Source organism: Astyanax mexicanus, chromosome 24, assembly GCF_023375975.1.
Source record: "Astyanax mexicanus isolate ESR-SI-001 chromosome 24, AstMex3_surface, whole genome shotgun sequence".
NCBI lineage: Eukaryota > Metazoa > Chordata > Actinopteri > Characiformes > Acestrorhamphidae > Astyanax > Astyanax mexicanus.
The window spans coordinates 29,511,107-29,531,230 of record NC_064431.1 but is presented as its reverse complement, the minus strand read 5'-3'; the positions used below and the strand labels follow the sequence as shown (position 1 = coordinate 29,531,230).

The 20,124-nt window shown below is 37.1% G+C and overlaps 1 protein-coding gene across 2 annotated transcripts in view; it reads left to right on the top strand.

The window, feature by feature from the left end:
- Positions 1-19,854, top strand: part of mst1rb (macrophage stimulating 1 receptor b) — a 35,725-nt gene extending 15,871 nt beyond the window's left edge. For both annotated transcript variants that reach the window (XM_022682592.2, XM_022682593.2), the window contains 14 exons: positions 963-1,099; positions 2,296-2,475; positions 2,648-2,747; positions 3,412-3,630; positions 4,802-4,948; positions 10,698-10,851; positions 11,884-11,982; positions 12,745-12,960; positions 13,075-13,155; positions 14,036-14,217; positions 14,335-14,444; positions 15,272-15,437; positions 16,517-16,653; positions 19,144-19,854. In XM_022682592.2, the coding sequence (XP_022538313.2) occupies positions 963-1,099; positions 2,296-2,475; positions 2,648-2,747; positions 3,412-3,630; positions 4,802-4,948; positions 10,698-10,851; positions 11,884-11,982; positions 12,745-12,960; positions 13,075-13,155; positions 14,036-14,217; positions 14,335-14,444; positions 15,272-15,437; positions 16,517-16,653; positions 19,144-19,369 (2,154 nt within the window). In that variant the 3' untranslated portion in view covers positions 19,370-19,854. The remainder of the gene's footprint in view (positions 1-962; positions 1,100-2,295; positions 2,476-2,647; positions 2,748-3,411; positions 3,631-4,801; positions 4,949-10,697; positions 10,852-11,883; positions 11,983-12,744; positions 12,961-13,074; positions 13,156-14,035; positions 14,218-14,334; positions 14,445-15,271; positions 15,438-16,516; positions 16,654-19,143) is intronic.
- Positions 19,855-20,124: the final 270 nt, after the last annotated feature.

Here is a 20,124-nt window from a genome sequence, read left to right as displayed (position 1 = left end):
GAGTTTTACTGCACTCATTTTGGGACTTTCTGATTGCTTATTAAAAAAAAAATCTTACTAGGAAAAATTTGCTTAACGTATTAGCAGATTTTCTTGTTTAATTTGTGCATTTACGTCTCAATTTACATTTATTTGGTCTAGTTTTTGCCAATAGATTGTTTTGCAGTGTAATCGCTCTGTTAGGCTTGAGGTCTCATGATCTACGTTCACATTATAAGCCATGTTGCTCAAATCTGATTTTTTGATACCTGTTATAAACGTCTCCTTCTTCACCCACAAAAAAAAATAAAAATCATATTAGAGAGACGAGAGACTCGTAGCTTTATAAAGGTGAAATGGATGCGTTTGTTAGCAGCTCATATGTGGAGCATCTTTTGCTGAAGTGGAGAGAAAACAGCCCACAAACAGCTTTTATTTATACTTTACTGATTGTTTCAGTAAATCTTACATTACATTTAAATAGATACAATAAAATACAATATCCAGTTGCACAACATATTGCAAAATTATTTACAAAACATCAAAATGTAAAAAAAAGAACAATGCTGAAAAATGTACATAGTTCTTTTCCTTTTGAGTTCTGTTATGACCTGTTTAAAAATACTTTTACTTGTAATATTGTGATTGTGCATAACAATTTTGCATCTCGTTTTCCTTAGTTTATATTTTGCAATGCAAATAATCAACCAAAATTTTCACTTTGAGATACAGTGATTTCTACTGTATCGTGTATTTCATGTAATTTATTACACACTTCCTTTGATCTATAACAATCGAAAAGAAAGTGATCCAAGGTTTCTATTTAGGTACAGTTTTTCTTTTGTTTGAGATTAACTATATTACATCTCTCATGGAGATACATGTTCCTGCCTCTTTGTTCTGACTTATTAAGACTTATTACTTAGTAAATATTACATGTATGTAATAATCTCCATTAAATTTAACAAATGTGAACATTTTAGCTGCCAAACATCAGTGAGGTTCAGCCGGATTACGGGCCGGTGAACGGAGGAACGCTGATTACCATCACTGGACCCTACCTGCACTCAGGCAAGAACCGCAAGGTCACTCTGGATGGCGAGAGCTGTCCTATACAAAGGTGTGTGTTTGTGTGTGTGTGCTGGTTTATGAGAACATAATACTTTATTAAATTTTATTTTAGTCAAAAACATTGTATATTTTGGGGGGTCTCTGAGTGGTCCAGATTTTTAAAGAGCTGCCACTATGACCAGGAGATCGCTGGCTCGAATCCTGTTTATGCAGCTTGCCATCAGCTGCCAGAGCCCTGAGAGAGCACTGAGAATTGGTCTTGCTCTCTCTGGGTGGGTACAGTAGATGGCGCTCTTTTTCCTCTTTCATCACTCCAAAGGGTGATGTTGATCAGTACATGGCTGCGTCTGTGAGCTGATGTATCAGAACCCAGTTGCTGCACTTTCCTACGAGTGTTATCGCTGTGATGCTACTCTGCAAAGTTGAGAAAAGAGGCGGAGTCTAGGCTAGTCTTCACCCTCCTGGTGTTGGGGCATCACTAGTGATAGGGGGAGGCCGAATGAGTGGGTTGAGTAATTGGCTTTGTAAATTGAGAAGAAAATGAGAAAAAAATATAAATTAAATTATTTAAAAAAAAAATTATATTTTAGTATCATTTAAGGAAAATAATTAAATCTTGGTCAAATTTGAGATTTCATAATGTATTGAAACAATGTTCAACATTACATTTAAAATAACTTCTGTAGTTTTGCCTTTATTTATTTATAACAGCAATTACATAAATTAATTAGGTATTATACCACAGTTAGTTCTGAACCTGCAATGTGATTGGCTGAGAGTTGTTGTATGAGTACCGTTTTCAGCCGGTAATGCACTGTACTTGAACCTCTCCATGTATTACTCTGCCACATACAGGTAACCTAGCAATGATGCAGCGCTTACAAGCCAAACATCAACAGTGCAGCAACAAACAGAGCAGTAATGGAACTATTTTAACTCGCAAAGTGTTTATAACCAAACAGATCTTATTTTCTTATCCTTTTTAACTCATTCTTTTAATAAACAGCAATAATAATAATAATGGAACTTTGGTATAATCACAATAATACACTCGAGGTTCGTGTACGTGCTATAACAGCACAGCAGTGCCAATATTACACCTTATAGCCTGAAACCTCGAGTGTATTATTGCTTAATTAAGCACTTCCTTAGTTAACAGGTTGATGGTTAAGGTATTGAGTTTTTTAATGTTTGGTATCACTAAACGTGACAGTTGTTCTCATTTTTCTGTTCTTTTCATTGCAGTGTGTCTGTAATAGAAGGGAACGTATCGTCCATCGTCTGTTTGTCTCAGCCGGTCACTGAGGTGAAGGACGTGGTGCTGCAGGTCTATATCGATAAGTCCCGCGTCGTCACCACCAGAGTCTTCCGCTACAAGCAGACTCCTGAAATCCTCTCTGTCCTGCCCGACTGCAGCTTCGACATGCACGTTTTACTTTAAGAGCGTTACTTTAAAGGGACTGTAACATGAAATCTCAACAGGCTTACAATGCTAGTGATAGGGGCATAGAGTTACATATGCAAAGAAATCCCTATTTTTTACACCATTAACAAACTTAAAATAGCTCCACACTTCTTTTCTCTCTCTGATCTGCAGTGGGTCGATTATCACTATTGAAGGGAAGAACCTGGACTCGGTCTTCAAAACCATCATTCATTTCAAGCCTAAGGAGAGCCACCTGAAGCCTGTTTCCACTGTAAGATTGTTTAGTTCTGTTCTTTCTGTATTACATTTATTTGCAGAAAATGAGAAATGGCTGAAATAACAAAAAATATGTAAAGCTTTCAGAACTCAAATAATGCAAAGAAAACAAGTTCATATTCATAAAGTTTTAAGAGTTCAGAAATCAATAATTGGTGGAATAACCCTGGTTTTAATCACAGTTTTTTTCATGCATCTTGGCATCATGTTCTCCTCCACCAGTCTTACACACTGCTTTTGGATAACTTTACCCCTTTACTCCTGCTGAAAAAGTTCAAGCAGTTCAGCTTGGTTTGAGAATGAGATTTTTTAGATTCTGTCTATTCTGGTTTGTTAAATACTTTTTGGTGTTGTTTTTTTCCATATAGCTTTAATATGTTATTTAATATTTAATGTTCTATGTAAAATAAAATAAAAAAGAAAGAAAACACATTGAATAAAAATATATGTCTTATAATAGGTTCTGTACTTAAAGTAAGTTTTTTTCAGGCCCAATACCGTTTCTCCCTATTTCTTTCTCTGGAAAATCATCTTAAAATGACAAGGATATACTGTTTATTAAAATGAGTTCTGTGAAGTTTAAAATAAGTTTAAATTTGTTGTAATTCGATGTATTCAGTCTAATTCATGACGCATTTGTCTCTTCTTCTCCTCTTCAGGAGTGCCTGGGAAAAGCCAAGCCGACCCGAATGGAGTGTACGACTCCTGTCTTCCACAGAGACGAGACGGAGGAGGGAGAGCTGTCCTTCGATATGGATGGAGCTCTGGGTCTCTGGAAGCAGGACTTTTCCTACCATCCCTATGGCAGACCCATCCCCTTCGAGACTGAGGGACACGTCCTTCAGCTCTACCCGGGTTTTGATGAAGTGTCTTTACATGTGAGTGAGCACTTTTTTCACTGCTGTACTCACTATTGACCCTGTTTTTACTTTTAATAACAGAATGATTTTTTAGTATTCAATATTCAGATTGTTACGTCCGCAAATCAGTTTGGGCTTACATATTGAGTTGAGCCTGGGAGAGGCCATGGATAAAAATAAATAAATCAAGACAACAATGTAGCAGTTAGTTTTCTTTAATTCGTTCTCAAATTTTCTGTCATTCAAGTGAACAATTTGTAATTCGTGCTCACGATATATTTAATTTGTGCAATGTTTTCTGTATTTTGAGTGAACTATTTGCAATTCTAGCTCACAATTTCTTTAATTCGTGATCACAATTTCTTTAATTCGTGATCACAATTTCTTTAATTCATGCTAATGTTTTCTGTAATTTAATTGAACTATTCGCTATTCGTGCTCACGATTCCTTTAATTTGTGCTCATGATTCCTTTAATTCGTGCTCATGTTTTCTGTAATTCGAGCGAACGATTTTTATGAGCACTAAGAAAAGAAGCCTGGAGGGAAAGGAGCATTTTCCGCTCTTGATCGGTTACAGGGCTGCTGTGGTGATAATCAGTTATCTACATGTATAAAATGCTGATTATTGAAGCTCTAGTGTTACAGTTAGATAATATAGTGTGCAGATTTTGCCGTAGTGGTGGTGTCACCACTTTTATTAGTGCGCATAAAAATCGTTCGCTCGAATTAGAGCATGAACTGCTGTATCGTTCACTCGATTTAATTATTTTTTTTTATCCACGACCCCTCAACATGTTCCCTATTAACACATGAAACATGACATTCCCAGACTAGGAAGCTTTTGACAGTAAAGGTTTAAACTCCTTTTGGGATTTGAACTCATGATCTCTTGACCTTGATCTTGATCAGCAGTTAGACTGTAGGGCCACCCAAAGCCTGAAAAATTACACTATTGAACACAGAAATGCTTGTGCTTTAATGGCTATTGGGTGGCACAACTGTCTAACTGTCTGCTTGAAGAGCAAGCATAGGTTCAAATCCCATCAACACCACAACCCTCCATATTCAGGATAGTGACATTAGCAAGACCTATTTGAAAAAAAAAAATGATTTTTGACATATCTAAGTTGAGTTACCTGTTAAAATGTTGTATAATCAATTGTTTTATTATTTTATTTGCATGATCAGCACCAGAAGCTGAACCTGGTCAATTCCTGCATGAAGATCACTATGACAGTGGGAGGAGTGGACTGTGGTGCGAAGGTTCTGGATAACGAGATCACCTGCAGAATACCCAAAAACCTCACCATCCCTAACGAGGGCTTACCTGTGAAGGTCAGACTCCAGTGCTAAAAACAGGGTTTCCTGTAGAATCTGAATCTGAAATTTCCACCAATCAGCCATAACAATAAAACCACCTGCCTAATACTGTGTTGGCCCCACTTATCCTGATAAAACAGATAGGTTTTGTTGAGATATCGACACCTCAAGACTTCAGAAGTTGTTCCATGGTACCAGGCACTTTAAAGACAAATCGGTACCACTTTAAATTAAGACTACCTTTATAAAGGGTTTATAAATGGTTTACAATTAGTTTATTAATGGTTACTATCTAGGTTGTAAATGCCTTAAAAATCATTAATAATCAGTTATAACCAGAGTTGGAAAAAGTACTGAAAAATTGTAATTAAGTAAAGTACCTTTACTTTGCTAAAATTCTACTCAAGTAAAAGTGAAAGTACCCATCTAAAAACAACATTGCTGTATATCCATATCTGTTTTAACATCAGTGCTGAAACCCGGTCCAAGAACTCAAAAACCCTCAAAAATCCTCCCCAGCAAGGCGGCGGGAGTGCGGGGGTGTGGGCTTCCCTACCAGCCCACCGCGCTCCGCAAAAACCAGCAAGCTAATTGGCTGTTTTTCTTGAAAGGCAGAACTTTATCCTTGAACTGGCACCATGATTCATGTTCGAGATTTTCCATTTCAGCAGACAGCGGCCCGTCTCCTCACTAATAATACTGCGGAGCGAAACGATTCGGCGCTACTGGAAGTCCAGGCCAGGCCACGCCCCTGTGTATTATTACTATACATCGGGGTGTCCAAACTACGGCCCGCGGGCCATTTGCGGCCCGTTTCCTGTTTTGGAGTGGCCCGTGAGGTATTTTAGAAATACAATGAAAGTTGGCCCGCTGTTAAGCAGGTTTTTATAATGTGAGATTCAAAGTTTGAACGCTAGGTGTCAGAAACGGGCCAAAGAGTCTAAAAGCGGAGAGGGTGTGCATTTCTAGCGCAGAAAAACAGGGCAAAGAGTCTAAAAGCGGAGAGGGTGCGCATTTCTAGCACAGAAAAACGGGCCAAAGAGTCTAAAAGCGGAGAGAGAGCGCATTTCTAGCGCAGAAAAACGGGCCAAAGAGTCTAAAAGCAGAGAAAGTACGCATTTCTAGCGCAGAAAAACGGGCCAAAGAGTCTAAAAGCTGAGAGAGTGCGCATTTCTAGCGCAGAAAAATGGGCCAAAGAGTCTAAAAGCGGAGAGGGTGCGCATTTCTAGCGCAAAAAAACGGGCCAAAGAGTCTAAAAGCGGAGAGAGTGCGCATTTCTAGCGCAGAAAAACGGGGCAAAGAATCTTAAAGTGGAGAGGGCGTGCTTTTCTAGTGCAGAAAAACGGGCCAAAGAATCTAAAAGCGGAGAGGATGCGCTTTTCTAGCGCAGAAAAACGGGCCAAAGAGTCTAAAAGTTGCTGTGATTAAGGAGTTTAATATTAAGAGACATCATGTTGTTTATGTTAAATGAAATCCATTGTTGACATACTCTTTTGCATACTACCTACCGACCCACTTATCAGATCCTGAAGCTTTTATGTTGATGTTTTGCTTTAGTTCTTCTCTTAGTTTTTTTTATTTCATTTTTTATTTCTTTTATTGTTTTATTTTTAATAGTTTTGTATTATTACTTTTTAATTATAATTATTATTATTTTTTGTACTATGTAAAAGTTAGTTTTACCTTACTTTTTACTGTTTTTTATTAACCTTTTCATCTACATTTCTAATCAATTAAAGCTTTTATTTTTGATCCATTTTTATATTTAATTCCCTGTTATTTTAAATTTTCTTTTAATTTTATTATTATTTTTTGTTGATGTTTTGCTTTAGTTCTTCTCTTAGTTTTTATTTAATTTTTTATTTCTTTTATTGTTTTATTTTTAATAGTTTTGTATTATTACTTTTTAATTATTATTATTATTATTATTATTATTATTATTATTATTATTTGTACTATGTAAAAGCTAGTTTTACCTTAATTTTTACCGTTTTTTATTAACCTTTTCATCTTCATTTCTAATCAATTAAAGTTTTTATTTTTTATCCCTTTTTTATATTTAATTCCCTGTAATTTAAACTTTTCTTTTAATTTAAAATGAATCATTTCAATCCAGAGATTAAGATATGTTATAGCTTTTTTATTGAACTTTTCTGAACACACATAAGCACACAGACTGAATGAAGGCTTGATCTTCAGTAGTCCTCATCGTCTCCAATGTAATTTAGGTTTAGATGTGATAAACAGCCAATCCCGTTCAAATTGTTTGAACCACACTGTAATCATGGCTGCGGCTTTGATGATTTGCTTCTCAGTACCGTCCACAAGGATGATCTGTTCTGTAGAGCCTTTCACAGATATAAGCTCTATCATTGCTCCAGATTCCTCCATTAGGTGCTCAATGTGCCAGCCTTCCTGGCCAATGAATCTTCCAATCAGGAACTCTGGCAGCTTCTTCTCCCACATAAACTTGCTGAAGCTCTTCCCCTTCTTGGCCTTTTCAGTCCTTAGGACAAACGGCTTCTCCGGCTTGAGGGTTGGGGCCCACTGTTCCTCTGAGGACTGTCTCCTCACTGTCTTTTCACAGCTCTGAACTGGCTCACTAATGTCCACCATGTCCTGGATCACTGGCTTATCTTCTCCCACTGGCTCTTCCAGGGTGCTCAATGGCTTCTGATCCTGGAGCTGCTCGATCTCCTCACAGCTCTGGACTGACTCACTGATGTCCACCATGTCCTGGATCACTGGCTCATCTTCTCCCACTGGTTCTTCCAGGGTGCTCAATGGCTCCTGAAGCTGCTTGTCAGAGACAGGTGCTCTGGTCTGGATGGACCGAGCACACTGTTCATCTTCCTCTGTGAGCTCTGATAGCTCTACAGCAGAAGCAGGCGTAGGCTTACGTGATGTGTACCACCACCAAAGGCACCCAGCAAGTGCAAGCCCACCTGGAACGATTAAGGCTTTAAACGGCAGCGACATGTTCACTCTCCGATAATCTCTCGAACCGCTCTTGAACGCTTGAACCTCTCTCTTGAACGACGAAGCGACGAACTGCTAAAAAACTCAAATGCGCCTCTATTTATACGGAATGTTACAGCGGAATGTTCGAAGCTTTGACCAATCAGGAGGCTGATGACATCACCTTTAGAAAACTCAGGCAGTCGGAATGCTGATGACATACACGAACATTCTAAAGCAGACAGTAACACTGTGTCTAAATACAATAAAGAAAAATAAGACTTTAAAAAAGGGCTTCCTTTATAAAGAGTTTATAAATGGTTTACAATTAGTTTATTAATGGTTAACAACTAGGTTAAGTATATATTTTTTCACCAGGGGTTGAATGTTGTCCATAGTTTATAGAATAAAACCACATAATGTTAATTTGACCCAAACATATATCTATAAATAACAACAGTTTAAAAATAAAAATATTAATGTACTTTTATATTTATATATTTATATTTTATTTAAGTACATAAATCTGTTATTATATTTTCAGCAATATTTAGGCATTTATTAATATGTTTTAAGTACAATTAAGTCTATAATTTTTTCACCAGGGCTTGAATATTGTCCATAGTTTATAGAATAAAACCACACAATGTTAATTTTACTCAAACATATACATATAAATAACATAAGTTTAGAAGTATAGTATAGAAGTGGAAATATATTGATTTAAATTAAACAAAAAAAAAGTGTACTTCATTCTAGTCTGTTTATTTTTAAATGCACTATGATGTACTATTTAAAAAAATATGATCAATGTTTATTTTCAAACATTTGATGAAAGCATAATATTAATGTAGTTTTAATATATTTTATGTAAGTACATAAATCTGTTATTATATTTTCAGCATACTTAGACATTTCTTAATATGTTTTAAGTACAATTAAGTGTATATTTTTTTCACCAGGGTTTGAATATTGTCCAGAGTTTATAGAATAAAACTACATAATGTTAATTTGACTCAAACATATACCTATAAATAACAAAATTTTTAAAGCAAATAAAAATATTTTATATTTTGAACAGTCTCCTTTGACATTGCATGATATTGTCCAGGACATGAATAAGTTTTACACCTTTAATGGCCCTTGAAGGGAAACAGAATCAGGCTTGAATGAGAGTTGGTTGGGTTTTTCGGTACCACTTTAAAATAAGACTACCTTTATTAATGGTTTATAAATGGTTTACAATAAGTTTATTAATGGTTACTATCTAGATTGTAAGTGCCTCAAAAATCATTAATAATCAGTCATAACACATAAATGTAGAAAGGGCAACAATATAGATGGCTGTGGGTTCACTATTTGGCAAAAAACAGGTCATTGTTGCCCTTTCTATGTTTATGTGTTATAACTGATTATTAATGATTTTTAAATGCATTTACAACCTAATTAGTAACCATTAATACACTAATTGTAAACCATTTATAAACCCTTTATAAAGGTAGTCTTATTTTAAAGTGGGACCAACAAATCTTATCAGTAGGCTGTTAAGTCCAATACCAGTGTTTATTGATGTTATTACACAAAATGCACTGTGTAACTGATGCGTTTGCGCAAAACAGCAACGCTTCACGTGAAGTTTTGGTTTCATCCTGGTCCGAATCTTAAGAGTTATGAATGAGTTCAGGCTAAAAGCTAGGTTTATCACAGAGAATTCACTTTAGATCACTGTAGATATGGCACATAATACAGCCAGTCCTTTCTATAAATCTATCTTTTAATCATTTTATTGTAATTAGATGCTTCAGCTCCTTACATCGGCTTTGTTCGTACATTACATTTTAAACACTGAACGACTTTTAATATTATTGGAACAGAAACATCACTCCACTTATATTATTTTGAGTTCTATTACTTCATTATCTCACAAAATAAAACCCTCATTTACGGAAAAAAAAGCTCTCTGCTTTTTCCATCTACTTATTTTGCATGAATTTTTACCAAATTGTTACAAACCAGACACATATCAAATTGCAATACCACATACTCAAATCGCTCAAATTGGTATTTAAAATATCAGATTAGGTGTGTTTTTGCTGTTCACACTGCCAGCCACACAAATTACACACCAGTGGTGGGTTTCCCGAAAACGATCAATCTTAGCGAATAAAACGAACGAATTAACGAATGACGTGTGTAAAGAACGAGTCAGTTCTGAGAGTGTTTCCCAAAGAGCTTCGCAAAGTGAAAAATAACCAACAAGGTTAAAGAACGTCTTTGTTGACTCCACCCCCGAAACAGCGCACTCAATCGATCCACAAACATCGATTCAACACTGCCAATATGCAGTATTTATTTACTATTACACCCTAAAAACGTAGAAATGTGTTGTGATCAACAACATTATACATATTCTGATATTTAAATTACAAAAGAATGTACTTTGGCATTAATAAAATACCCCTAAAGATACATAGGACTAAATAATCAAAAATGTAATCTATTTTAAAACATTAAACTTTTTAAAAAAATAGATTGTAGCATTAATATAGTTAATTTAGTTTATTAATTTAGTCATATGTGTTATTACATATGTTCACATTCATCTTTTTTAAAACTGACTGTTCGCTTGCTGCCTAATATATTCACTAATATATATTTATTGCGAGGGTCCATTGAAACCATATCGTCAATGATGTTTACGTCACCTGGCAGTGGTTTTAATGTTATGGCTGATTGGCTGAATAAGCTGTGTGATTCGAAGGTATTTGTCTAATTAGAGTTTTTATTTATTTTTTTTCTGTATCAGATTACAGTAAACGGCTACGTCCACAATGTCGGCACTGTACGGCTGGTCAGTAATCACTACATGGTGGGCGTCGTGCTCGGCATCCTGACAGCTCTAATAGTGGGGGCGGTGCTGGCCTTCATCACCATGAAACACCTGAGGAAGAAGAAGACAGGTGAGGATGAATCCCTTACTGAGTGCATGGGTTTAATAAACAGCATTCTCTGATGATTTCGATTGGATTACAGTAGGAGAGCTGGATTTTAGCTCAGTAATTTAGCAGATTTCGCAGTGCCTATACTCTTAACCGGAGTATTCCTGCATTTCTCAGTCTGTGCATGTGTGAAAACAGACCCAGCAGCAAAATAGAAACGAAAAAAATTCCTTTATCTTCTGCCGGACAAATTTTCAAGTTTTCCTATTATCTGATTTACTAGGGGTTTCACAATCTGATATTTTATCGAAATCGGTCGAAATTATGTCATGGTCTCGAGCATCAAAGTCAAAAAGATGATCGACGATCCCTCCCTCTAAGCTACGCAAATGGCGCAGCAGACGCCCCGGACATTGTGCCTTTCTCCAGAAAATGTGGACATTCTCATCTTCTTAAAGAAAAACTTGAACATTTAAAAATAACAGTCGTTTTATTCTATCCTACTGTTATAGTAGGATAGAATTCAATTTGTAAGGCTCCAATTGTTCTATTATTTTGTACATGACTGTTCCTGTATTTTTTATTATTTATTTTGTTATGTTGCACATTGCTGTTTTAATAGTGCACACTGCTGCTACCAAAAAGCCACTAGATGCCATTACATATATATCTTAATTAAATTATTTAAATTTGACCATTTAATTTGACATTTGCCTAACGTGGTGTATTACAGATCACTTGTATCACTTTGCATCACTTATATCAAGCCCAGCTTTTGAAATAAGATATTGTAAATTTGATGAATCAAACCAATGACTGACCATAGACTAATCTAAAACTGGCATAGGCCTCTCTGCTGTAAAAAAAAAGAAAAAAGAAAATCGAGAATCGAATCGAATCATGACCCTAAAATCAGAAATAAAATCGAATCAAGGATTTAGAGAATCGTGACACCCCTACTGATTACACAAGTACATGTAAACACAGATGCTCAGATTTGCTTATAAACTCTGCTCTGTTCTGACTGCAAATATTTTCTGTAATAACCCACAGATTCTCTGGCTGAGACCCGACTCTCTCACTACTCCCACAACCACAATCTCACAGGCAACGGCAGCGTTGAACTCCTGCCTATTGGAGACTACAGACGAGGTGATGATGCATCGGCAAATTGCAGTAATATTTTATGTTTTATTTTCATTGACATGCTGCAAAAATCGTGGTATTTCTACTATAGCAACTATAGGAACTAGAGGAAGGAGGAAAAATCTTCAGTTTGTGTGTGTTTTTTATGGACAATGATAATTAAAAATACACTTATCATCAGTGTTGCTGGATTAAATTTTCACCAAGATCTTGCAGCAGCATTGATGATGGTAGAGTCTGACCACTGCACAAAGCCTCTCTTCTCCATCCAGCACATCCCAAAGATTCTCAATGAGGTTAAGGTCTGGACTCTGTGGTGAACTCTCTCTCAATCCATGAGTGAAAATGATGATCTCATGCCCCCTGAACCCTGAACTCTTTCACAATTCCAGCTCCATGAATCCTGACATTGTCTCATCTTGGAATATGGCCGTGTGTATCATCAGGGAAGAAAAAATTGATCCATTGATGTAATAAGCTGGTCTATATTCAGTATATTCAGGTAGTCAGCTGACCTCATTCTTTCAGCACATACTGTTGCTGAACCTAAACCTGCAGACCAACTGCAGCATCAACCAACCCCACATCATTTACTTACTTACTTAAATCCAGGTGGAGACTTTTTTTTTTGGCCTGTCTGTGTAGATTATTAATGATGAATAAACATGTGAACCATTATTAATGACAATATATTATTTAAAGTAGCCTTGTTTTAAGCTCAAAACAAATGTTATATTTTCTTAAAAAGCTCTTCCTTCTTTGCTACAGGAGAAATTCCCCTCAGTACCACCCCTGTAACCCCAGGGGGAGTGGCCTTCCCCAGCCTGGTGTATTCCAGCACTCTGGACCCCAGCCTGACCCCTCTAATGCCCCCTGAGAAGATCTCCCTCACCAGTTTCCGCCCAGAGCTCCTGGAGGAGGTGAAGGACGTCCTGATCCCAGCAGCCATGCTCAACATCCAGCACCATCAGATCATCGGAAAAGGTAACAGACTTCCAGAAGCATTAAGACTTGAGATTAATAATTTGTGTTTTCTCATGTTGATGATGATGTTGACACCCATCCCCAGCAGCTGCTAACTCAGGATTTCCTCTGCAGGTCACTTCGGCACAGTTTATCACGGTTATCTCACCGACCACAACAACAGAGAGATCCACTGCGCTGTCAAGTCCCTCAACAGTGAGCTAACAACCTGCGTAATCTCTACAACAGACATAAATAACATAAAAACAACTTAAATAATACAGTATTTAAAGGCCAAAACTTCTAGTGTTCAACATTTAGGCTAATATATTGAGTACACTACAAGATAATATATTATTGTGGCATATTATATGCCACAAGATAATATATTAAGCTTGTGAGATAATATAATTAATCCACAAGATAATTTATTAAGGCGACGAGATCAAATATTGTATATATATATATAGTATAGTGAGGCCTCAAGATAATATATATTGAAGTCTCAAAGTAAAATATTGAAATATTGAATAATATTTTGAGGCCACATGTTAGCAGACATCCCTATTAAGGCCATGAGATAATTCATTATTTTAAAACCACAAGATAATATATAGAGAGTGTAAGATACTATATTAAAGTAGTATATAAAAAAATATATATTGAGGCGAAGACAAAATATTGAGGGTTGTAGATAGTATATTGAGGTGACAAGATAAAATATTGAGGGGTTTCAGATGATATATTGAGGCCTCATGTTAGCAGTCATCCCTATTAAGGCCATGAGATAAAATATTGACAGTGGAAGCTAATACATTATTTTGAGACCACAAGAAAATGTGTATAAAGGGTGTAGATAATATATTGACGCCACAAGAAAGTAATTGTGAACATAAGATAATATAATGAGGCCACTAAATCCAATATTAAAGCTACAACATAATATACAGATGCCATTAAAAAGCATATTGATGCAATAAAATAATATATTGAGATATATTGAGAGTCATATATTAAGGAAATGATTAAATATAGTATTATTGAGAGTATTGATCTGTGCTTTTGTCTGTTGCTCCCCTCCCTCTTTTCTGTTCAGGAATAACAGATGTGGAGGAGGTGGAGCAGTTTCTGAAGGAGGGGATTTTAATGAAGGGTTTTCACCACAGTAATGTTCTGTCTTTACTGGGGGTCCTGCTCCCGGAGGAAGGGCTTCCCCTGGTGGTTCTTCCCTACATGAAGCACGGGGACCTGCGGCACTTCATACGCTGTGAGAACAGGGTCAGTGTCCCGGCTTTGTGTGTCCTGCCTGTTATAAATGTAATAAATGTCTATAATATATTATTTCTAAAACAGAATGAATGTGTTACATTTAACTAATGTTCTAACTTTCTTTAGAACCCCACAGTTAAGGACCTGATTGGCTTCGGGCTCCAGGTTGCTAAGGGGATGGAGTATTTGGCAATGAAGAAGTTTGTCCACCGGGATTTAGCTGCTCGTAACTGCATGTGAGTCTGAATGTAGAATTTAATACAGTTTGAAAAGAGAGCACTTAAAAATGATGAGTTTCTATGATTTTACCAAATTGAACAATTCTGGAATATAATCAAGAGGAAGATGGATAATCACAAGCCATCAAACCATTGAAGCCATTGAACTGCTTGAATTTTTGCACCAGGAGTGGCAGAAAAAAGTTATCCAAAAGCAGTGTGTAAGACTGGTGAAGGAGAACATGATACCAAGATGCTGAAAACCAGGGTTATTCCACCAAATATTGATTTCTGAACTTGAAAACTAAACTAAACTTCTGAAATAAATATATACTTGTCTTCTTTGCATTATTTGAGGTCTGAAAGCTCTGCATTTTTTTTTGTTTTTTCATTGTCTGCAAATAATAATGCTCTAAATGACAATATTTTTATTTGGAATTTGGGAGAAATGCTGTCTGTAGTTTATAGAATAAAAAAACAAATATTCATTTTACTCAAACATAAACCTATAAATAGCAAAATCAGAGAAACTGATTCAGAAACTGAAGTGCTCTCTTGTTTTTTTTTCTAGAGTTGTATGTATTAATTACGGAGCAACACGTGAGCAATTATTAACTTAACTAATAATTGCTCACGTGTTGCTCTGTAATAATAAAATAGTGGCACAATTCTGAGTGACACTAATTATTGATTATGTGTTTAAATCAAATTAAATCACCCTTATTGAAATATTGATAAAATATTGCTGTGATAAATATTGATATTGAATTATGGTTCAGGACTGCTGTATAACTTCTCTCCTGTTATCATTGATTCGTGGTTGTGGCTCTGTAAAATTCCTGCAGGCTGGACGAGTCGTACACGGTGAAGGTGGCGGATTTCGGCATGGCTCGAGACGTGTTTGATAAAGAGTATTACAGCATTCAGGACCACAGGAAGGCCAAGCTGCCGGTTAAGTGGATGGCCATAGAGAGCTTACAGACGCAGAAATTCACATCCAAATCTGACGTGGTGAGATACACAGCTTTATAGTTTTACCTATAACTCATTTATCCATCATTTGAGATGTCTGGAGTTTGTTTATGCAGTTGTACGTTTAAGAAAATGTAACTAGAAAGTAAAGTAAACCTGTTTTTAGCTATGATAAAATACTATCGCTCATGTTTATACATAAGAGTGATTTATATCATGTTAAAACCACATACATTTATTTTACGAACTATAAGGCGCACTATCGATGAATGTCTGTTTTCTGGTCTATTTTATATATAAGGCTTATAAGCCGCATTTTAAGCGATAATAGTAAGGAACAGGGGTGTAGCCAAAGTAAACAAAACTGTAATTCTTACAAAAAACATTTCCTTTTAAAATCAAACGAGCTCTGGATGTTAATCTACACAAATTTCTCTCCTGAAAACCGTTTGGTCGCGTGAGTAAAGTGCTTCAGTTTATTTACAGTAAGCATAGATTTCCAATATTTTCAACAGCTCAGTTAGCAGCACTCAGCGCTACTAAACACTGTCTGACAGCACTACACTGAGGAACTCTGAGTGCTGCGGTAAACCAGGGCGCTATCAGCTGGTGGTTCATCCCATGTAGCTTGTTTTAGCACGTAAGGCATGCAGACTACAGTTCACCATAGTCACCTATGAATGGCGAAAGAGCTAGCACTCCGGTTAGCGGCTATTGCTAATGCTGCTGCACCTAGCCTTAGTGCTGGAGAAACTTCACTGAAACTCCTGTATAAATCTGTACTTCAGCAGAGAGTGGCTTTACTGCACCTTAACATCTGACTGGTAGAATTCATACGTAAGGCAGGGGGTTAAAGGATTTTAAGTGTGCCATATAATGTGTAAAATATGTTAATCAAGTCTATTAAAGATTAGCGAACACACTTTTAGTAGTGTGTGATAATTTAGAGAGCTGTAAGCGCCATGCTAATTAGTTGCATATAAGCTTAAATACTTCATAGTTAGGTGCAATAGGCCTCATAGTTTCAGTGCAAAAAGTACATTTTGGAAATTAAAAAAAAAAAATATATATATATATTTCTTGCACAAACTAATCTCTCTCTGTCTCTCTCTCTCTAGTGGTCTTTCGGTGTTCTGATGTGGGAGTTGTTGACCCGTGGGGCGAGTCCGTACCCTGAGGTGGATCCGTATGACATCACTCATTACCTGCTACGAGGACGGAGGTTACCTCAGCCCCAGTACTGTCCAGATCCATTGTGAGTTTCTTTACACCAGTATACATAATTTAGCAGTACATACTGTAGGCTACATGGACAAAAGTAATGGGACACCTGCTCAGTCATTGTTTATTTCTGCTTTTAAAAGATTTCCTGGGTTTTGCAGGAGTACCTGTCTTTAAAGAAGAACTTTTGAGGTGACTTTGGGTGTAGTAAAACATGATAAAGTGTACCAACCATTGTTGGATAGCCCACCTCCGCTTTCTGGCAGCTTTCCGAGATCCAGGAATTTTGTGCAGTTTCTCCAAACAGGATTTAGAATGGATGAAATGGGGCAGTAGTTTTTAATAAGCTACTTGTGCAGTTATACATTTATTAATGCCTCGTTTTAAATGTCTACCAGTGAGGTGTGGAGCTACTTTGAGCTGGATAACGGTATAAAACACGATTTATCTGCAGGGGCAAAATATGCCCCATATCATCCATTCTTTGGAGAAACTTGATCTCGGAAAGCTGTGGGAGAACAGGGGTGTGCTATTTAACAAAGGTTAGTACTTTTTATTATGTTTTATTACACCAAAATCAATTTTACACCAGAGTTCTCCTTTAATGCCAAGATCGCAAAGATAATCTACTATATTCCAGAGCATTAGTACATTAGTGTTTTCCGTTGCTAAGATAGCAATACACCAGAAATTGACCTGAACATGCGTCATCACCGAAGATATATTCAAAAGCACTGAAGGTGTGAAAATAGACTGTTAGCAGGGTGTAAGTTAACAATGAGCATGACCCACACACATATCCCATTTGACTCATGGGACACAAATCTAATTTCTGTGCCATGACTTTTTGTGACATGTCAGTCTAAAATTCAGTTCAATTATTTTTTTTTCTTCTTACGTCACACTATAACGAAACAGGTTCCGATTGAAAATGGGCTCTGGAGTTTGGTACAGGCCTGTAGTGAATAAGTTCCTCATCTCTGGTTGATGAGCAGCTTGCAGCTGGTTTGGATGTTGTTTTTTCCATCTAATCAAGGTCAAAAGCCGTGTTTACTCACTGTACTAGTGTACTAGTGTGGGAAAAGTGCACCTAAACATCCACAGCTCTAACACAGTGACACACAGAGTTAAATGATTACAGGTTACCCTGACCATTTCACACCTGAACTCTGTGGAGGTGAAGAAGGGTTGTGAAACGTTTCGGAAGTGACTTTACTCACAGTGTATGTGGCATTTTCTTAACAGAATGCAGACGTACTGATCATTCTAGAAGCTGGTAAAAGAAAGTGCAACATTAGTTAGTGATTAAGTTAGAGAAAATGATAGTCATATACTTTAACTTCACAAACTTTTATTTATTTACTTTAAAATACATTTTTATTATGTATTATATGTATTATATATTATGTATGAATTTTACTTGTCAGGTTGTAAGGAGCAGTAAAGCCACTCCGCTAAAGTACAGTGTAATACAGGAGTTTCAGTTTAGATCTCCATCACCTTGGACTAGAGAAGCATTAGCATTAGCCACTAACCGCTTTTGCCACTTTCTCAGTTCAGAGGTGAGTATATCGGACTGTAGTCTGTGTGTTTACCATGTTAAAACAAGCTATGTGGGACGAGCTGCTAGGTAATATCGCCCTGGCTTACCGAAACACTCATGGATCCCCAGTGTAGTGCTGTCGGGAGGCATTAGGCGCTAACTGCTAGCGGTAAGCGGCTAATACTAATGCTCCAGCCTTAGTCCTGGAGAAATTCAGGAATCTAAGTTTACTGTAAACGGAAGCGCTTTACTCACCCAAATAAACAGTTTTCAGGAGAAAAAATCTGTGTAGATTAACATCCAGCCCTTCAAAAAAGACTTCAAAAGAAAGTCTTTTTTTATTACAGTTTTGTTTACTTATCTTAGCTTTACTTAACTTAGTTTGCAATCTTAGCAATCACCTAGCAACATCCTAGCAACTACGTATCAAAGCTCCAGCACCTATCTTGCAACCACCTGCAACACCCTAAGGACCATGTAGCAAAGCTACATTGTCCATATAGCAATCACCTAGCAACAACTTAGCAACCATGCATCAAAGGTCCAGTGTTCTAACAATCATGTAGCAAAGCTACAGCACCCATATAGCAACCACATAGCAACACTCTAGCAACCACCTAGCAACCATGTATAAAAGGGTTCAGTACTCTATCATGTAGCAAAGCCTCAGCACCCACATACACACCCCTTGAACTTTTCAAACTTTTGTCACATTTCAGGCTTCAAAGATAAAGATATGAAATTGTAATTTTTTTGTGAAGAATCAACAACAAGTGGGACACAATACTTTTGCGAGGCACTCAAGCACCCAGCTAGCCACCACCTAGCAACACTCTAGTAACCGTCTAGCAACTACCAAGGAGCATCACAGCAACCACCTGTAGCACCATAGTAAATGCCTGTTATTACTGAAAATTAGAGATTTGAGCTGTAACTGTATTAAAGTCAGTGTTTGGTGTGTCCTGTATGTGATGTGTGCAGGTTTGCTGTGATGCTGCAGTGTTGGGACCCTGATCCAGAGAGACGGCCCTCCTTCACCACACTGGTCTCTGAGGTGATGGCCATTCTGTCCAGTCTGGAGGGAGAACACTACATCAGCCTAAAGGTCACGTACGTTAACCTGGACCATCCTCGCCCCTACCCCGCCCTCACCGACTCCGCAGATGAGTACGAGTCCTCAGACGCAGAGGAGGCGGGGTCAGACTGAGGTCAGACAGGGGTCAGACTGAGGTGAACCCAGGACTGGACTGAGTATTTATTTATTGAGTAGTGGTGGTGCTGTAATGTAGAACCTAATGAATGTGTTTTTAAAGAGGACAGCTTCTTGTAGCACAGAGGAAATAAGAAGAACTGGAGGAGTGATATAAGAGGAAGACTGTGACACTACTAGAGAACAACACGCCATCACATCTCTCCATCACATCTGATTCGACACAAGATCAGGACCAGGACCTTCCTCAGTGTTGGAGTGTGTTGGGGGTGCTGAAGGGAAACTGTGGTTTGGCAGTTAGAATTAACAGAAACTATTACTGACTAAGATTGGAATACATTTATTTTTTTCTTATCCGGAATGTAGAAAACTAATCTGCACTGTTAAATAATAAAATTAGAATCCTATATATTTGAAAGAAAACAACCACTAAAGCTGTTCAAAATAAGAACGAGCACTGTTAGCAAAAAAAAAGAAATAAATAGAGCTATTAGCTAGAAAAAATAAGCTCTAGTGCTGTTAGCTCATCAATTCAGGTACTTGAGTTTTTAGCAAACCAAAATAAGAAATTGTGCTGTTATCTAGATGGTCATCGTTGGTACTAAACTGTATTTTTTGCACTATAAGGTGCACTTAAAATCCTTTAATTTTCCCAAAAATCATCAGTACGCCTTAAAATATGCAGCACCTTATGCATGAAATTTACCAGTCCGGTATTAAGGAGCAGTAAAACCACTTTGCTGAAGTACAGC